This window comes from Pelmatolapia mariae, linkage group LG16_19 (assembly GCF_036321145.2).
Source record: "Pelmatolapia mariae isolate MD_Pm_ZW linkage group LG16_19, Pm_UMD_F_2, whole genome shotgun sequence".
NCBI classification, from domain to species: domain Eukaryota; kingdom Metazoa; phylum Chordata; class Actinopteri; order Cichliformes; family Cichlidae; genus Pelmatolapia; species Pelmatolapia mariae.
Genome location: NC_086241.1, coordinates 20,667,240 through 20,685,214, shown reverse-complemented (window position 1 = coordinate 20,685,214; position 17,975 = coordinate 20,667,240). Strand labels below are relative to the sequence as shown.

Sequence of the window (17,975 nt, the reverse complement as noted above, 5' to 3'; positions counted from 1 at the left end):
GAAAATGCTTGCCACTTTATTCCCCCAGTGGACAAAAAGGGTCCAATAATTCAGGGAACAAACACTAAATAAAATACAAAACGGGTCCTCTATAAATGGAAAATATGAAAATACACTTGCCCTTGTGGCTATCAAAAACATGAAGTACCGGTATATACAGTGGAAATGGTCCTAAACTACAGACAAGGAACACAACACAAAGCTCTTAATTGGATTTTTCAGTCACACTCAAGCATTCAGTGACATGCACGCAACAATCAGTAATCAGAAAGACATTCTCCCTTCATCCTGAACACTCTTCTCTTGGTTAGAGTAACAGAAAAGCTAAAAAAAACTTCACCTGTCTCAGTCTAACTTGAATCAAACTGCAAAGACAATAATAAAGGTGGTAATCCACGCCGATCAGAGACCAGCTTTGCATTTCTGTGTCTGAGAGACGTTTTTTATCAGCAGTGGAGCGCACGTTTTGTCCGCAACACCGACGAGCGCTATAATGTGACGACCTTCAGCTGTCCTTGTCTAGCGTCGTGGTGGCCAGGGTCACTGTAGTGATCGGCTGCCCGATGCTGTGCATCTGCATGCGAGCCAGTTTCTTCTGCTCGCACTCAGTCACCAGGCTGTTGAGCTCAGCAGCGCTGTAGCCAATCAGAGTCCTCAGGTCACACACAAACTTGTAGACAAAGCGCTTGCCCTGCACCTTGCAAATCATGTCCCCGTCGTAGTAGTATCTGAATGAAAATACAAAACTCAGAATCACGCCAAAGTATATCAACTGATGAGAGACAACAGATATGCAGATGGCTTTCAACAAATGAATAATGGACGATATATCAGTGTATCCGTTCTTTTATATTACAGCAGCTTTACATGTTAAAATATCAGAATAATCAGGTTTGTTCTAAGTTCTCTTTGTAGCAGAAAGAACCTCACTTCTTCCTCTTCATATCCTCCTATCTTGGACCGTCACTCCTGCCTACAGGCCATCACTACTAGGATGAGAGTCAATCGGCTAAATATCAATGGCAATAAAAGTTATCCTGACGTCCCAAAATAAACCCTTTTGTTGTCTCTAAAGATGGTTGTCAGGTCCACACTTCCCAAAGCGTCAAAAGTCTTAAAGTCATCTTGGACAATACTCTTTATCGTCCACATCACGTTCAGCCTACTACCACCCACTTAAGATTTCTAGACTTCTTTCTCAACACAGCACTCAAGTCCTGGTTGCCTCTCATTTGGATTACTGCAATGCCATTCTCTCTGGTCTCCCAGAAAATCTCCTTAATTGGCTCCAGACGGTACAGAACTCTGACCATATTACAGCCGTTCTCATCCAGCTTCATTGGCTCCCTATTCCTCAGCATATCCAATGCAAGATTTTCCTCCTCGGTGACTTGGCAGCCCCATATCTTTCAGACCTCCTTCATCCTTACACCCCTTCCCTCTGCTCAGCTTGAGCTGCTCTCCTGCTGAGCGATGGGTGCCAGAGCCTTTAGGTGTGATGCACTTTGTCTTTGGAATTTATTTCCACTTCACTTTTATCGCCTAAATTCTTTGACAAAGTTCAAATCACACCTCAAAACCCTGCTATAACTAAGCTACAACCATTTCATTTGTTATGTTTTATGTTTATTTTAAAGTGGGCATGTTGCACTACATGTATAAAGGCTCATTTACACCACGGTGCCCTGCTCTCAAAAACCTGACAGATGTCACGCTGTCTGTGAAGCTGGATTTAAGAAATAAGTGTTTAAAGTTTTGAGCGCCATCTTGTGTCAGTACAGAACGTGTCATCTCCAGGTTAATTGGTTAATTACTGCTAATAGACTTACAGTAGTTTATTTTAGCTAACTAATAAAAGAAACAAACAATAACTCAGTCAGAAAAAAGGGCACTGAAACTGAAAATAAGGGGATCACTCTTCTGCTGTCCCTGGCTGCAACAATGAGTTTTTTGTTAAGAAATCAAGGATCTACTGTCCACTTTCACTCTGTCTCTTAAGCAGTAAGTGGTTCTCCATTGTTTGGCTAGCTGCACTGACAGGAAAATCCCCCTTTTAGCTGTAATGTTCAGGCTTGCAAAGGGTGTGTTTGAAGGGCGCCAGCAAATAAAATGTACTATTATTTTTATTATTGTTATTACCACATAAGGGAAACAGTCAGCATCATCCTATCGGCCTACTACTGGAAATATTCTGTTTTAAGAAGACTGCTGTCTGCGTCTGCAGGAGGAAGCCTTGCTAACTTGCAGCTACACACTAAATCGACTTTGTACTGGAAAGTTGGCAGCGTAAAGGCTGTTTAAAGTCAATCTCACTGCACCAGACATTTGTCTGTAAAACCTCCAGTCTGCGGTGCCTGTGAGGTAATGGCTTATGTCTGGCTCCAAACTTTAGATAGAGTGCCACAAAAAGTTGCCATTAAACAAAAAACACACAAACCTGAGGGCTCGACTGAGCTTCTCATAGTTCATGGTAGGCTTGTTCTTGCGTTGGCCCCATTTCTGTGCCACGAGCTCAGGCTGGTTGAGTTTGAACTCTCCCTCCTCGCCTACCCAGGAGATGCAGTCTCTTGCGTCCTTGTCGGTCAGCAGCTCGAGCAGAAACTGCCACAGCTGGATCTGACCATTGTTACCTGACAACAGAAAAACAACACAAAATATTTGAAAAAGATTATTCAAATAAAATGTGTGTATCTGTAATAAAAAGACAATTTAACAGCCACAACTGATTAGAACATAACATTAGAAATGGTAATAGGAGTATTTTGTACCATTACTAAATCTGCCAATTCTAAATGTATTCAACTATTTAGTCTAAAATAGCACATTAAGGAAGGTTTTGTCAGACAAAATGGCTAAAAACGTTGTATTTTCAGTTTGAATGCAAAGCAACATTACTGTCAGATTGTAAATTTAAAAACTAAAACCTAAAATTGGTGACAAAACTCTATCCCTGAACACTTTTGAAAACTTTCTGACTTTACAAAAAGTGAGTTGCCTAGAGAGCGGCTGTGTGTGTGTGTCCTACCTGTACGGTTCCCAGGTGAGCTGCGCTCCTCCCCTCCTGAAATGCGAGGTGCTCTGGGACCACGGTTCTGTTTCAACACCTTTATAGCAGTTGGTGTGCTCACTTGAGCTGGGATTATCTGCACAGCTGGAGGAACAGATGGGAAAACTCTTCATTAACATGTGTTTTGGATCTGAATCTATTTAATAAATAACTTCCTGTTAAATAAATGGATTTTGTCCAGAGTTTAACGAGCAGAACTATGTGGAGGGCATGGTCATATATAATCAGACAAGATAACCCAAACAGCCGAGGGGATTTACAAAGTTTAAACATAGTTCAATAAAGTTGATTATCTTTATCTGGACGTTGTGTTTTCAGTGAGAGACGTTTCATCACTCATCCATTTGAGTTCTTCAGTGTAAGGTAAACAGTTATTTTAATTGTCTTTTGGATGATTTTTCACTCCAACACTTACGCTGATCAATCGTGACGGTGGCGTCTCCTCCAGACTGGTCCTGGCTGGCCAACACGTCTGATATTAGCACAAAATATTAGTTCCATTTTGGCATGAAAACACATTTTATTCCATCAGCTGAAACAAACATTTGACTCAGACTTACATTTGCGAAGGAGTTCCAGGTGACTCCAGAGTATCTCTCCATTGGGCACTTTCTGAAGGAACTCCTCCTGAGTGAAAGTGCAGAGGTCTCGCCCTGGGATGTGAATGCTTCCTATTTCCATCTCATCAATGTTGAACTCTTTCATTACCCACACGGCCCAGTGGATCACCTGATCAGCAGACCAGAGCATAGGGTCTGAGGAGAGAAACCTCACACATTACCAACCGTGTTTGTGTCTTTGTTTGTTAGCACAATAATGATTGTTTTCCACTACAATAAGGTAGTTCATTCAAGTATTCCTCACCGTACGGTATGCCCAGGCGGACTTGCTCTTTCCGATAGCCTTCGAGAGCTGCGGCCCAACGTGTAACCTGCTCTGAGGTCTCATCAGACAGGGCAGACCGCTCTACAGCAATAAGCTGTCCCTCCTCCACCAGAGCACCCTCTTCCCCTGCTGCATCTGGATCAATCACTACTTCAACTGTTTCTACTGGCTTTACAATCTCCAAGATGTTCAGCCTCTCCTCTCCTAGAAACAAAAGTAAAAACAATGCATTTTAAAATGTACTCTCTCTTTACTGACTTGAGTACTTAATATAAAGTGTGTCATCCTTTTGGTACCTGGTTTGGTTATTATCTGCAGGCTGAGCTGCACTGTGCCATCAGTCTTTACTCCCTGATCGAAGAGACTGTGATCAGGGTGGAGCTAAGAAGAAAAGAACAGATAAAGCGAGACAGTAGTGAGAAACAGTTCAACCCAGGACCAAACAAAAATAATTTAATCATGAACAGATCGTGAAAGGTGTCATTTGCTAATTCTTACCTGAATGTCCTGCAAACAAATTTCATAAGCATCCAATGAGATTTGGATACGAGGCTCCAAAAGCTTCTTCAGATTACCAATTGGTTCGTTTATGTCGATATCTTGCTGAATCAAGTCTGACGCAGTGATGGTCTGCTCCTCAACACTACAAATCAAGTAACATGAGACAGAAATTTAAAAACACAGCTGCTGCATGAACAAATTAATTGTTTTATTTATGCAATCATCTCTCTCACCCTTCTTCCAGGCATGCCTGTTTCTCCCGTTCATCTATCTCAATCTCTATCATCTCTTCTGGCTCACTTTTAGACATTCTGTTGGGAGATAATGTTTTACCAACGCGAATATAAAGTGACACATTAAACAAAAATTACTGTCAACCAGATAATCAGCATAAAAGAAAAGAACCAACAAACTATCAATATTACTCCTGATTGGACATCATCATAAAGCTCCTTTGGAGCTTGGCTGGCCACACTACCTAATTAATTACTTAAAAAATGCTAAAATTAAACTAAAACTATAATAAAACTATAATTATCTTCTATCCTCCTCCTCCTCACTAACTGTTAAATTAAACAGCTAATTTTAATTGGACAACCCAAAAATCTATCCAGCACATCACATTGATGTTTGTAGTGATTATTAATGGAATTCCATCCATCCATCTTATTCTGCTTATCCAGTTAACGTTCACAGCTGGGCGGGAGTCCAACCCAGGTGATGGTGCTAACCAACACAACACCATGCTGCACTGACTTATCAATGCATGTGTTTGTTTTTTGGAATAACTTTATAACATGAGATGCACGATTTTTTTTCAGATCCAAAACAGGCCTCTGGGGGTCACTACACATGTAAGAAGGACTGGTCCACATATATTTATATAGGGAAAGAGTCTTTGTTACCTTAATTACTTTTAGACAATTCATAAACAAAAATATATTTTAATCAGAATTTAATTTAACCCATTTGTAAAGACTAATATTGATTAAATATATTTTTAATCACAAAAATTATTTTAACCAGCCAAAGTTGGTGCAAGCAAATTTTGGTTTTGTAAAACAAAATTATAACAAATTCAGTATTTAAAAAACATGAAATCATTAAACAAAATTTATCTTTTTAATCAACTAACAAATTAATCAACTAATATTTTTTTACTTAAAATTGTAAAAAAAGGTTGATTTTTGACAGAACTAATAATCATTTAAAAAAGTAATTTAAAGTAAAATAAAATTAAATAAAAGTGGATATTTAATTGATCTTTTATTCTTCTACTAAATTACTAAACTTACTTTCTTAAAAATATTTTAAGTAAAAATAACGCGAAAATAAACATAATAGTGGTCGTTTAGATATAGCTTGTAATCTTCTAATAAATTCCTAAAATAAAACATACTTGAAAAACGATATTTAATAGATCTTTTAAACTAATAAATTATTAAACTAATAATTACGTTCTTTAAAAAAAGTTTAAAAATAAATATGAAACTAGGTATTAACAGGGCAATATCACTACAATAACACCTTTATGTTGTAATTTCTTTAATCGAAATAATACAAACAACTAAAGCATACTACAGTGTAAATAACAATGACGCCTTCACCGTCATGTAACTTAAAGAGCATACTGTGTCTGTTAAATAAAACAGGGCACTTTGATGGGGGTTTTCTACTATAAAGGCCTCTCAGCCTCGACTCCTCATTGGCCGTCTACAACAGTTCAATGACTGCTAACGTTAGCCAACTCGAGGGCGAGGCTGTGGCTTCTAAAGGCCAACCAGTAGGCCAGTAGTTACAGAAAATAGGAACCAAGTATAACTACACGTCCAAAAAACGTGATGGAAAAATTCACCAAACTCAAATTTATGCGTTAGGCTACACGTGTACAGTGAAGCAGGCCTACAAAAAAACAAGTTAGCTTCAATATAGCAACGCGGGGCGAGGCAGCTGCATTACACAACCATCGATCCCGACGTGCTAAACAACCGTGAAAATATCCTATAAACTCCGAGTGCTTCGTAACTTCAGCAAATCTTTGTTAAAGCACACTTTAACTCTGCACGTAGAAAACTTTTAAAACGGAAATAGAATAAACGGAAACAAAACAGCATAGGGCAAATGGAAAGGAGCCGGAAATCCTGGCTAAGGTTTTACAGCGTTGCAAGACTTCCGAGAGCAGCGATGATCGATCCAACAACAAGTTTTAGAGGAAAGCGACCGAGATACACTGAAACAACGCTCGTTTAGACGTGTAAATGGATAATAAGGGGAAGAAAGGACTAAAAAAAATCTGTTTTACCGCGTATGGAATTATACCCACCCTGAGTTTGTGGTTGGACGGTAATCAGCACCGCGACAGTACGCAGCTTCTCCACTGTGCTGTTAGCAAAACAGCTAACTAGCGACTGGTATAACAACCAACGTTATTTCTATTTTCAAGCCGAGGAGGAAGCAAAAGTCCGAGGGAGCCAGCGTTAGCCTAGCCTCTGTGGAAGTTGGCTAATACTGTGGGTTTCTGCCTCGTAGGTGGGCGGCCTCTTCCCAGCAGGCTGAGTAGGAATCAACAACACGCTAGCTAGGTTAGCTTTGCTGCTTGAGCTACATAAAATAGCGGGAACACCCCAGATACAACAAACGTGACGACGGTGTGGTACATTTTCCTCACAACAAGCATATCTGTCTCTGAAATAATCATACCTCTTAAAATTTAGACCTTCAGAGATGTTGATGTTCTATTGTGGCAGATAATCGGCAAAAAAAAATGCACACAGTCGAGTGATATCATGCAAGTTTTTAGCCAACTACACTCACTCTGAGGAGGGGCGGAGACTAACCGGAGAGACTGTAGTTACCTTAAAGTCTGTGTAGTGAAAAACCGCCAGCTAAATGTTTCCATGCTAGCTGGACGTGCCTTTCTCAGCTCCAACTTTGTGGCAATTTAGGAACAAATGTCCAGTCCAGATGTATCCTGACTAGATTAGCATTAATGGCTAAATAAAACTGCCTTTTAATAGGACCAACTGTAAATATAAAGGTAGTCTCTTGAAAAATGTTACCATAAATTTAATCAGTTTACTACAACCATGCCCTCCCGTAACTGATTTTTAGTTTTTCCCCTTAATGTATGCTACAGACTGTTTTCAGTTCTGAAAAGCATGTGAAAAAGTAAAAGTTTTGTACTGGGCTATTTCAAATATTTGCAACAGTTCCTCTGGGCAAAGAAATGAGCTGTGTGCATCCCCAGATGATCCCCTGTCTCTTTTCCTTTTAGGAGTAGGCTGAATTTTCCCCTTTTGACACACACCACCTCTGTAAAAAGCAGATTTCTACTAAGATTATTATGTTATTCTTGCTTTTTTTGGTGTTCTCTTTCCTAACATGTTGGGGGTTTTTGCTTTAAACTGCATTTTAAGTTGCTATTATATTTTTATATCTGATTATTCCTACTTTTTATTTTGTACAGAACATTGTGACTGTGTCTTTCTGTGAAAAGTGCTTTATATCAAACATGACATTATAAGTAAATATATAAACTTTACTTTTCAGGGTCTAGTTTCAGTTTTTTGTCCATGACTATATTGATGTGCATTATTATAACTGATGGGATTATAACTAATAGGAAAGTTAAATCATTAAAGTGTTATTCTAATTGTACTTTGATTGTAATAGACCCTACATGTGTTTTTGCTGTTCTTTTTTTCGTAAAGGAGCCGCAAACATAATGCAGTGGACCAGCCAATCTATCCACTAAACATGTGGTTATGTTTCCTTTTGATTCCCTGTAATGTTTTGACATGTAAAATATAGAGATTACTAAATAAATATCTCTTGATGAAGTCCATAGCATTCATGTTTCCTTATTTTATTTGTAAAACATTGCAAGTTGGTTTTGTGTATCATTTTCATGTATTTCAAGGCGTTAGATGTTGCAGCAATTTATCATTTTGCTTTTTTTAATGATGTAATATGAAAATAATCAAGAAAGCTAAATCGGTAAATCATTAAACCATTTTTAAGGAAAACAAATACACACACATACATGTGAACTATTGTTAAATCCTTCATTTAAACAGGTTGATGCATTGAGATTGAGATCTCCTTTTCAAAAACATTTGTGTACAGAAAGAAAAAGTATACAGGGATTCAGACAGATGGAGATCCAATGAAATCAGAGACTTGTTGCTTGTTCCATTTAAATCTAATTTTTGATTTAATAGTAATCAAAGAGCGGAGGTAATCAGGCAATCTTTGCAGTATAACTTTGGAAATAAACATCACACAATGCTACCATCACACCTTTTCATATTATAGCAAGGTTGAATAAGAAAAGATTCAGCTTTGATAAATTACAACTGTGAGACCGAATCAAGAAACTTGAAGATGGATGCAGAAGCATGCATATTAGCAATATTACCATAATAACACAGAGACAAAATTGTGACTTGTAAAGCTATGTGATGACTAATGATTGAAAAACAGAATTTGTTTTAAAATATGAATCCAATCTTTCCTTTTAATTTTCTTCATAGGTGTTCCACATGGGTCTTAAAAATGAGACTAGCATCCAGGCAGAGTCTTAAACATCCATAAGAATCAGTAGTTTCATTTTGTTTCAATATGGACTGGCTGGATACTTTTAAATAAGCTTGTGTATAATATAGACCTCGTTTTATCAGAATTTAAAACAAGTTTAAGTTGATTAGTGAATTCTGAAATATGTCAACTCTAGATTTGCTAGATTAAGGGACGAATTAGCTGCATATAAAATAAATAATCATATGTAAAATCTGTAAGACTATGGGGCTTTTGTACAAATATAAATAATTTTTCTCTGTTGAGGAATATTTTTGGAGTTTCTAGTCTTAAAAAAAAAGAAAAGGGGCAAGAAACAAAAGAAACTTTAACTCTTGAGCCCACACATAAATAAATAGATTTTAACCGTTCATTGTACAGTGGAAAATTTAACTTAATGATGCCACCATTATGCAGTTGAGCACATTTTACATTTTAAATTTAAATGACAGTTCCCTATGCTGGCAAAAAAATAATAATTTTACAAAGATACTATGCATGGGTGCCTTATAAACTGTTAAATTGTTTTATTATTAGCGCAGACAGAGGTTAGGCTTTTACTTTGGAGGCCCTTTACCGGAAATACAATTGTTGACGCTACTAGCGAGCCAAGATGGCGGAGTACCTAGCATCCATTTTTGGGACAGAAAAAGATAAGTAAGTATTTAATGTTAACTTGGTAATTTCAGTCTTAATTTTCATCTGTTTATCCTATGGCTACTTTTTACTGACAGGATTTGGTCTTGTGGTATTTACAGCATGCAGCTGGCTAGGCTTCTGTGGCTTTATCTGCTAGCGCGATATGCTAGCTTTCGCAAGTGAAAAACCGCGCCGCTCGTGCTAAAAGCTAGCTAGCAACATCTGGGTGATGGACAGTGCTGAGCTGGTCAGAAAGCAATCACAGCGGGTAACTTTAAATGAAAATATAGTAAATTCACTAATCAAAGTTGAGCGTAAGTCGTGCACAAACTAGACCCTTTATTGGCGTTAACAAATATCATACTTTGTAAAACTCACACGTGTTTGAAACAATGGAAACCTCCAACATACTACAAGTGCTCCTTAATCGCATTTAGGTAAATAAACTTCGTCTTTGTAATTTGTCTAGACCGCTATTTTATTCATTGTACTGTTTTCTATTGTCCTCTTTGCGAGTTGTAACAGTTAATTTGCTGAACCGCCAACAAAAAAGCGTTTTTATGCCCAATGAAGCAACGTAGCCTCGTAGAAATGTAAAGCAGACATTGAAATGAAAACGTGTAAAACTTCATGGGTTGTTATTAACCTTTTTTTTTTAATTAGAGGTAATAATACTGAGCGAAAACGGTTCAATACTGAGTTAAATGATCATGTAAAGTGAAAGTGTAATGTGTAACCAGCAGTAGTTTGGGTGTATTAGAGCAGGGCGATCTTGAAGAAATTGAGCTGATTTTTTGTACAATAGAATTTTGAAATTTGCCATTGAAGTAAATGGTACAACTCGAAGGTGATGGAAACGTACTTTTTTAATATTATAAACAATTCTGAAATATTGGGCCATACAGTCATCCAAAACAACAGTTGAAGAAGAGTGTGCAGGCAGGAGGAGTGTCAGGGGTGAGACCTGCTATGATGTATGGTTTGGAGATAATGGCACTGACAAAAAGACAGTTGAATATGCTAGATTGACATTGAGAATGACCTTGATGGACAGGATTAGAAATGAGTATATATGTAAAATAGGATGGCTCAAGTTGAGTGATTTGGAGACAACGATAGAGAAGCAAGGTTAAGATGGTTTGGACGTGGTGAAAATAATGGACAAAGGATGTTGAATGTGGAGCTGCTAGGAAAGAGGGAAAAGAGGAAAACAACAGAGACAATTGATTAATGTAGTGAAGGAGGAAAGGCAGATTGAGGTAGGAGCAGCTGGAAGAAGATACAGTGAAATAAGAAATAATGTCAGTAGTCATGTAAACTACCAGGAGTTCACACTGGAGGGTTTTTCATTCTTGTTCTTTTTAATGTTATTTGTTATGTGTTGTATGTTTTCTAGTCCCATCTAGATCGTTTAGGCTATCAGTTTGTTTTTTTGTATTCAGAAATATTAATAAACATTTTTTTTATGTTTACCTCACCTCAGAGTACAGCCTCCCATTTTTCAGTGCTCTTAATATATTTTGTTTTACAGGGTGAACTGCTCTTTTTATTTTAAAATTGGTGCCTGCCGACATGGTGACCGCTGCTCCAGATTACACAATAAGCCGACATTTAGCCAGGTAAGTTCCCGATCCTCCAGTTTTATTTCTAGTATTCAAATTGATAAAAGAGCAGCACAGACCTCACAGAAACGGCAGATAAGAGTTAATAAACTGCACACAAAATAAAAGTGTACTTTACAATCAAAATTTTTGATTTTGGGATTGGCTTGATCTGCTAAATATTATAATTTGATACCCAATGTGTGTAAGTGCTCATCATCATCAACTTTTGTGCTTCAGACGATTGCCCTCCTGAACATTTACCGGAACCCCCAGAACAGCGCCCAGTCTGTGGACGGCCTGACCTGTAAGTAAAAAAAAAAAAAAAAAACAAGGGCAGAGATAGCTCAGTAGGGTAGAGTATTCGCCCCATGATTGGAAGGTCAGGGGTTCAGATCCACCGAATGGCTCCTCTGAGGTACCCTTGAGCAAGGTACCGTTAAGGTACCATACCCACTGCTTCACTGAGTGAATGGGTTAAATGTAGAGGACTTAGCAATTTCCTACAGGATTGATAAAGTATGCATTATTATTATTATTATTATTATTATTATTATTATATATTAAAATATTACTATTATTGAAAATGTGGTCTGTGAGTGTTGGAAAGGTTATTTATTTTTTATTGACCATGTACCCATCTTGTGTCTGTTTGCCACCCGTGCTGCTGCGAGTAGGCAGCAGTTGAGGTTTAAAGTGACACAATGAAGCGAAGCTTATCAAGCCCTTTCTAATGTTTTTATTTACATAGTTAATTAAAATCAATGTGTTAGCTGTACTTACAGAATCACGCCAACTGAAAAGTGTCTTCTATCTGGAATATAGCAACACTTACACTGTGTATAGATTATTCATGTCTACATCTCAAGCACATATTCACTGGATTTATTTATTCTGTTATTTATAACAAACTGTTGGTTAGCTGTTTTTTAATCTTATTAGACATTTGTTACATTTAAAGGTTAGCTTGGTTTAACCTGTGTTGTTTGGATCACAGACAAATTAACATTAGAGTCTGAGGTTTAGTCTGAAAGAGCATTCTGCGTACAGGGATTTTAAGATCGATACTGATAATGATATTTGCTGATATTAAAATGTGAAATATTTAAATATATCTGCTGATATGTTTTGTTTACTTTCAAGCATATAAAGTATAAACAGATTTCCCAAACAGATCCGAGCTCTCCCTGACTCTGCTCGGATCAGCTCCTAATTTCTTGTTCCAAGCATATGTTGCCAATGCCACGCATGACTCTGTTTAAGGGTGTTTCTCCTGTCTCTTCTTCCTTTTTTAAATTTTAATTTATCAGTTATTTTGAATGCTAACTCACACCTATTAATTTAAAGAATTGCACTTGCACTTTAATTACATTTACCACCTGAAAACGAGCAGTTAATGTGAACTGACCATGATGTCATTGCAAGGATTATTTTATGCAACTTAGTATTTGTTGCTTAAACTGTGAATTATCTCTAACCACTAGGTACCATCAGCGACACGGAGATGCAGGAGCACTATGATGAGTTTTTTGAGGTAACTCACTCCCTTGTGAAGTATTTCTCATGTTGTGCCGCTCTGCCTCAAACCATGACTGCACCACTTTTCCACTGGTACATTTTTTTCTAACTGTGTTTAAGGTAATTAATGAAGATCCATTCTCAAGAACTAAAACTGGGTTAAAACAGCTAAATGTTGTGTTCATTGATTTTGAAAAAGATCTATTGTGGTGCTCTTTTATAGATTTTACATATGTATCTAACTAACTGATAGCTGCTGTTGCACATTCACTGAACAAACAGAAGAGTGGGTTCAGATATCTTCTTCAGCTTCCCACTGAGAAAGGAGTCGTGCATATTTTCCTTTAACAGGCTCTTAACTGATTTGTTGTAGTCAATGCTCACACAGCGCACATAACGTCAGACTTCACTTCTCTATCATTTCCTCACAGGAGGTGTTCACAGAGATGGAAGAAAAGTACGGCGAAGTGGAGGAAATGAACGTATGTGACAACCTTGGTGACCACCTAGTTGGAAACGTGTATGTGAAGGTGAGTGTCAAGCTTCCACTTTCCCTGAAATGTAGTGAAATTTGGCTTTGATCCACTGACATTACTTTTCTCTTCGACTGCCATCTCTCTTTGTAGTTTCGTAAAGAGGAGGACGCTGAGAAGGCTGTGATAGACCTAAACAATCGGTGGTTTAATGGACAGCCCATCCACGCTGAGCTGTCTCCTGTCACAGACTTTAGAGAAGCCTGCTGTCGCCAGTATGAGATCGGGTGAGTTTTACATCAAAGGAAACAGCTTACGAGCTTTATTTAACCCCAAAACGCCTTACAGAGGGTCCAGAATATCCGGAATATCCAACACAGTCAGATTGGGCCAGCTTTCTGATACAGAGTCAGATTATAATAGTTTGGTAAATTCACAGCTAGTGAGCAGATGCCTGGTCTTTTTTTTTTTTTTTTTCTTTTTCCCCCGTTGCATTATTCGCTCTGTTTAGCCAGCTGCTTCAGCCAAAGCCAACACAGTATTTCCAGTTGTGACAGAGAATGTTGTGTACCTCATGTAATAAAGGACAGCTTCAGACAGTGTCCTAAACTGTTTTTTGTTTTTTCCAACATTGAGTTCATTTGCAAAACCAGCTATGTGGTTCCAGTAGTTCAGTATTTAATTGTTTTATTGAACTAAAGTGAGGATGGTAGAAATATGATATTGTTTAGCAGTGGTGAAATTCTTGTTCGGTATAGGTTTGGCCAGTTTTGATTATTTTACCTTGTTTTATGTATTTATTTATTTTTTGTAAAAAATAAAAATTCAATTTTTGTGCTGGAGAGAAACAGAAACTCAGATCTGTTCGGCAATTTCTGATCATTTAATCAGCACAAGTAAAACCTATTTGCCAATTAGCTGATTCATTTTAGAGGTTTAAAGTTTAAAGCAGTTTTTGGTATCCTATTCATTGTGTGCCTAATGAAAGTCACTGTCACAGTCCACTCATGAGTACTTCTTTTTTTAAGTTCAAGGTAAAGTTTCTAACTAGAAGCTTCTGTTTGTTCCTGGGAAAAGTAATTAAATTAAATTCATTTTTATTTATAAAATGCCAAATCACAACAATAGTTGCCTCAAGGCGCTTTATATTGTAAGGTAAAGTCCTTAAAATAATACAGAGAAAACTCAACAATCAGATGACTCCCTGTGAGGAAGTGGTTTGGCGAGAGTGGGAAGGAAAAACTCCCTTTTAATGAGAAGAAACCTCCAGCAAAACCAAGTTCTAGAATATTCTATGGAAGAGCTAGAGATTAATAATAACTAATGATTAAATGGAGAGTGGTGTATAAAGTCATAGTGATTGGAGAGAAAGAACGGGGAATGAAAAGGATACATTTAATGCATCATGAGAATCTCCCAGCAACCTACAGCTATTGCAGCATATCTAAGGGAGGATTTGGGGCCACCTGATCCAGCCCTAACTATATGCTTTAGCAAAAAAAAGTTTTAACCCTAATCCTAAAAGTAGAGCAGGTGTCTTGTCTCCCGAATCCAAACTGGGAGCTGGTTCCAGAGAAGGGGACCTGAAAGCTGAAGACTCTCCCTCCCATTTTACTTTTATCTACTCCAGGAACCACAAGTAAACCAGCAGCCTGAGAGTGAAGTGCTTTATTTGGGTGATACGGTACTATGAGGTCTTTAAGATGAGATGGGGCCTGATTATTCAAGACCTTGTATGTGAATTATTTTAAATTAGATTCTTGATTCAAGAGGGAACCAATGAAGAGAAGCCAGTATAGTAGAGAGATGGGTGAAATATGTCCTCTGAGTAATCTGATTCTTGCTGCCCTGGTTTTCATATGCTTTGTGTGCTCTCTCCACAGGGAATGCACTCGTGGTGGTTTCTGTAACTTCATGCATCTGAAACCCATCTCACGTGAGCTGAGGAGAGAGCTCTACGGCCGTCGAAGGAAGAGGTACAAACTTTGCATGTCAGGCCCGTCGTTAAACCTTCGGATGTTTCACATTTTGTCACAGTTCCTAATCCTCTACCTCCTCACACCTACAGCCGCATCAGGTCTCGGTCTCGATCAAGAGACAGGCGGTCTCGCTCGAGGGACAGGGATAGAGACAGGGACAGGGGTCGAGGAGGCGGCCGTGACCATGAGAGACGTCGCTCCAGAGACAGAGAACGTTCGGGGCGATTCTGAACTTCGAGCAGTGACTACTCGCCCTCCCTGTGTTCATCCCTGTCTTTTTTTTAAGTTTGTACCCTTGCAGATCTGTTTTGGGACTAACTGAAAGGTAGCTGTTTCGAAGATGTGAATCCACTGAGGAGTTTGGTTTTTCTTGATTTCTGAAAATGACTTTCACTTCATTAAATTTAAATTTGTACCAAACGATAATGATTACTGAGTCTCATTTCATATTTCATATTAAGCATTCATTTCAAAATCAGATATAGCCACTGATGAGTCATTATTCCTCACATGTAGTGTGTTGTTGAACTTAGTCATGAAGAAGTTCACGATCCAGGATAATTTCTTAGTTTAAAAATTAAAAAACAGGATTTTCTTGCCCACTCATTTCTGCTGCCATAGTTACTTCCATTTCTATTACATGTGATTCAAGATTTTATATCTCATATAGGCTGTAAACAGAAATTGGATCATTTGTTTCATAGGCGGATAAAACGATATCCGGCTGTGTAAAATGTAAATAAAAACAATGCAATGATTTGCGAATCTCATGAGAACATTTGTTTGTTTGTTTTTTAATTCACAATAGAACCTAGAACTGAATGTTTAAACTACAGAAGAGGATTAGGGCCACCAAGGAAAAAAAATGAGAGTCAAAATTCTGAGATTAAAAGATGTGCCCACTTTTTTTTTTTTTTTTTTTTTTGGTGGCCCTAAGTCTAATGTAGGGAACTGAGACCAGAGGCCCATACTATGAAGCACTTTTGTCTTATCCTGCTAATTTCAGGATTAACTCTGGGTTTCCTGCACAGTGAAGGTGGTTCACTTATTAAATGAGGAATATCTCCATGGAAACCCATGCTGTAACCATAACCTGCTCCGAATGCCGGTTATAGTTTTGAGATTAGAGATCAGCTGGTATGAAATCAACGCCTACTGACCAATCAGCTCTCTGGAAAACAATTTTACAGTATTATCGCTCTATAAATACACGATGTCAAAATAGAACATTTATTTGTGTTTGCTGACCTCATCAAATTTGCGCAGATTCTGGATTTTGTTCAGCTTTAAACAACAAATGCAGAAATATATATATTTATTATAATCCATAAAAGCACAACGTGACTTTACGATGGAGTTGTAATTTCAACAATATTGAATTCTATTGACCTTCCTCCCGGTGCTTCTAACCTCTTTAGATTTTTCTAATAATATAGTTTTATCTCTCTTAAGTCAGTCGCACCGCTTGTGATTGGTCAGATTCTGCCAACGCCACCCCTTTCATGTGAACGCGCAGGGAAACCCAGGGTTAATCTATCGAGTTGATAACCAGCCTCGTGTGGCCGCTCATTGATTTGACTTGTGCAGGTTACAGGTAAGTTGTTTCAGATAATGTGAAGATATCACCGAATGTGCCGAGCTAGCTTCGTTGTCCAGGACCCAGATGCTGGACTTTCAGGAGAGGACTGTTGTTCCATTGTTGTTTCATAGAGGATAAGTTGCTCGACAGTCCCGGGTCTTCTTTGTTGTATTCGTCATCATTATTTTTCATAATGCTCCAGATGTTTTCATTTGGTGAAAGGTCTGAACTGCAGGCAGGCCAGTTCAACACGTGGACTCTTCTACTGTGAAGCCATGCTTGTTGTAATAGATGCTGTATGAAGTTTAGCATTGTCTTGCTGAAATATGCAAGGCCTTCCCTGAAGAGGAGAGGGGGCATCTGATCACAGAACAGTTTTCCACTTTGGCTCGGTCCATTTTGAATGATCTTTGGCTCAGTGAGAACAGCAGCGTTTCTAGATCACGTTCACGCACTTTCTTTACACTATGGAGCTTTTGTGGTTGGTACGATGAACTGCATTCACGGACTGTGATTTCCATGTCTGCTTTTAATGCATTTCAAAGACCCAAACATCACGGGCATCCACTACGGATTTTCATACAAAATTTTCTCCAGATTCTCTGATTTTTTTTTTGTTTTTTGACGATGTCCGGTAGCAGCACTGTGAACAGCAATGATGCCAGAAACGTAGTATATATTCTTTACGCCACAATATATTTTAGGAGAGTGGCAGTTTTTGTGATTTTAAATCAAACAATCATTATATGGTTGAAGCCCGGACCTTTAAATTCATTTAAATTAGGAATGCCCCATTTTCAGAGGCTTAAAATGTGTATAGATGTAAAATTACAGATTAAAAACACGTTAATTTGAAAATTAATAAGTCATATACATGAAAGTTCTCAGAAATGGCTTCTTTGTAACAATCAAAACCACATAAGCGTGAAACTGAAAGCCCACTGCTAAACCCTGCTGTGTGAGAGACTTCTTTGTATGTTTGGATAGTAACGGTAGAAAATATAGATACAGCTTGAAGTAAAAACAGTTCTATAAAAAGCATCCTGTGATCGCTGAACATTCACTGTAAGAAGCGTCCACGCTGCATGCTATTGGACATAAATGCTCAGGGGCAAGACCAATCACTGTGCGCTGATTGGCGGATGGGGACCTGAAGAT

The 17,975-nt window shown here is 38.1% G+C and overlaps 2 protein-coding genes across 3 annotated transcripts; one reads left to right on the top strand and one right to left on the bottom strand.

The window, feature by feature from the left end:
- Positions 1 to 16: 16 nt before the first annotated feature.
- On the bottom strand, positions 17 to 8,284 carry gabpa (GA binding protein transcription factor subunit alpha). Of its 2 annotated transcripts, none has more exons than XM_063498855.1 (10): positions 6,777 to 8,284; positions 4,687 to 4,764; positions 4,451 to 4,595; positions 4,249 to 4,333; positions 3,932 to 4,156; positions 3,628 to 3,822; positions 3,483 to 3,539; positions 3,026 to 3,151; positions 2,438 to 2,630; positions 17 to 728 (listed from the first exon to the last, which is right to left on the bottom strand). In XM_063498855.1, exons 2-10 carry the CDS (start codon positions 4,761 to 4,763, stop codon positions 506 to 508), a joined length of 1,326 nt encoding a protein of 441 aa, XP_063354925.1. In that variant the 5' UTR covers position 4,764; positions 6,777 to 8,284; the 3' UTR covers positions 17 to 505. The 2 variants fall into 2 exon arrangements, with proteins under 2 accessions (XP_063354925.1, XP_063354924.1); XM_063498854.1 differs by having other exon boundaries at positions 7,154 to 8,284.
- A 1,321-nt stretch (positions 8,285 to 9,605) lies between these two features.
- On the top strand, positions 9,606 to 15,658 carry u2af1 (U2 small nuclear RNA auxiliary factor 1). The gene is made up of 8 exons (XM_063498165.1): positions 9,606 to 9,685; positions 11,199 to 11,286; positions 11,509 to 11,575; positions 12,753 to 12,802; positions 13,218 to 13,316; positions 13,413 to 13,546; positions 15,143 to 15,235; positions 15,328 to 15,658. The coding sequence occupies exons 1-8, from the start codon at positions 9,642 to 9,644 to the stop codon at positions 15,467 to 15,469; spliced, it is 717 nt and encodes a 238-aa protein (XP_063354235.1). The 5' UTR covers positions 9,606 to 9,641; the 3' UTR covers positions 15,470 to 15,658.
- Positions 15,659 to 17,975: the final 2,317 nt, after the last annotated feature.

What these genes read in the sequence shown, in the direction of transcription:
- gabpa (XM_063498855.1), bottom strand. Translation starts at nt 4,763, where the DNA reads ATGTCTAAAAGTGAGCCAGAAGAGATGATAGAGATTGAGATAGATGAA. An exon ending in CAGGCATGCCTGGAAGAAGG is followed by an intron (nt 4,596 to 4,686) that starts GTGAGAGAGATG and finishes CTTGATTTGTAG; the next exon opens with TGTTGAGGAGCAGACCATCA. An exon ending in CCGCCTGGGCATACCGTACG is followed by an intron (nt 3,823 to 3,931) that starts GTGAGGAATACT and finishes TTCTCTCCTCAG; the next exon opens with ACCCTATGCTCTGGTCTGCT.
- u2af1 (XM_063498165.1), top strand. Translation starts at nt 9,642, where the DNA reads ATGGCGGAGTACCTAGCATCCATTTTTGGGACAGAAAAAGATAA. An exon ending in TTTGGGACAGAAAAAGATAA is followed by an intron (nt 9,686 to 11,198) that starts GTAAGTATTTAA and finishes TTTGTTTTACAG; the next exon opens with GGTGAACTGCTCTTTTTATT. An exon ending in TACGGCCGTCGAAGGAAGAG is followed by an intron (nt 15,236 to 15,327) that starts GTACAAACTTTG and finishes TCACACCTACAG; the next exon opens with CCGCATCAGGTCTCGGTCTC.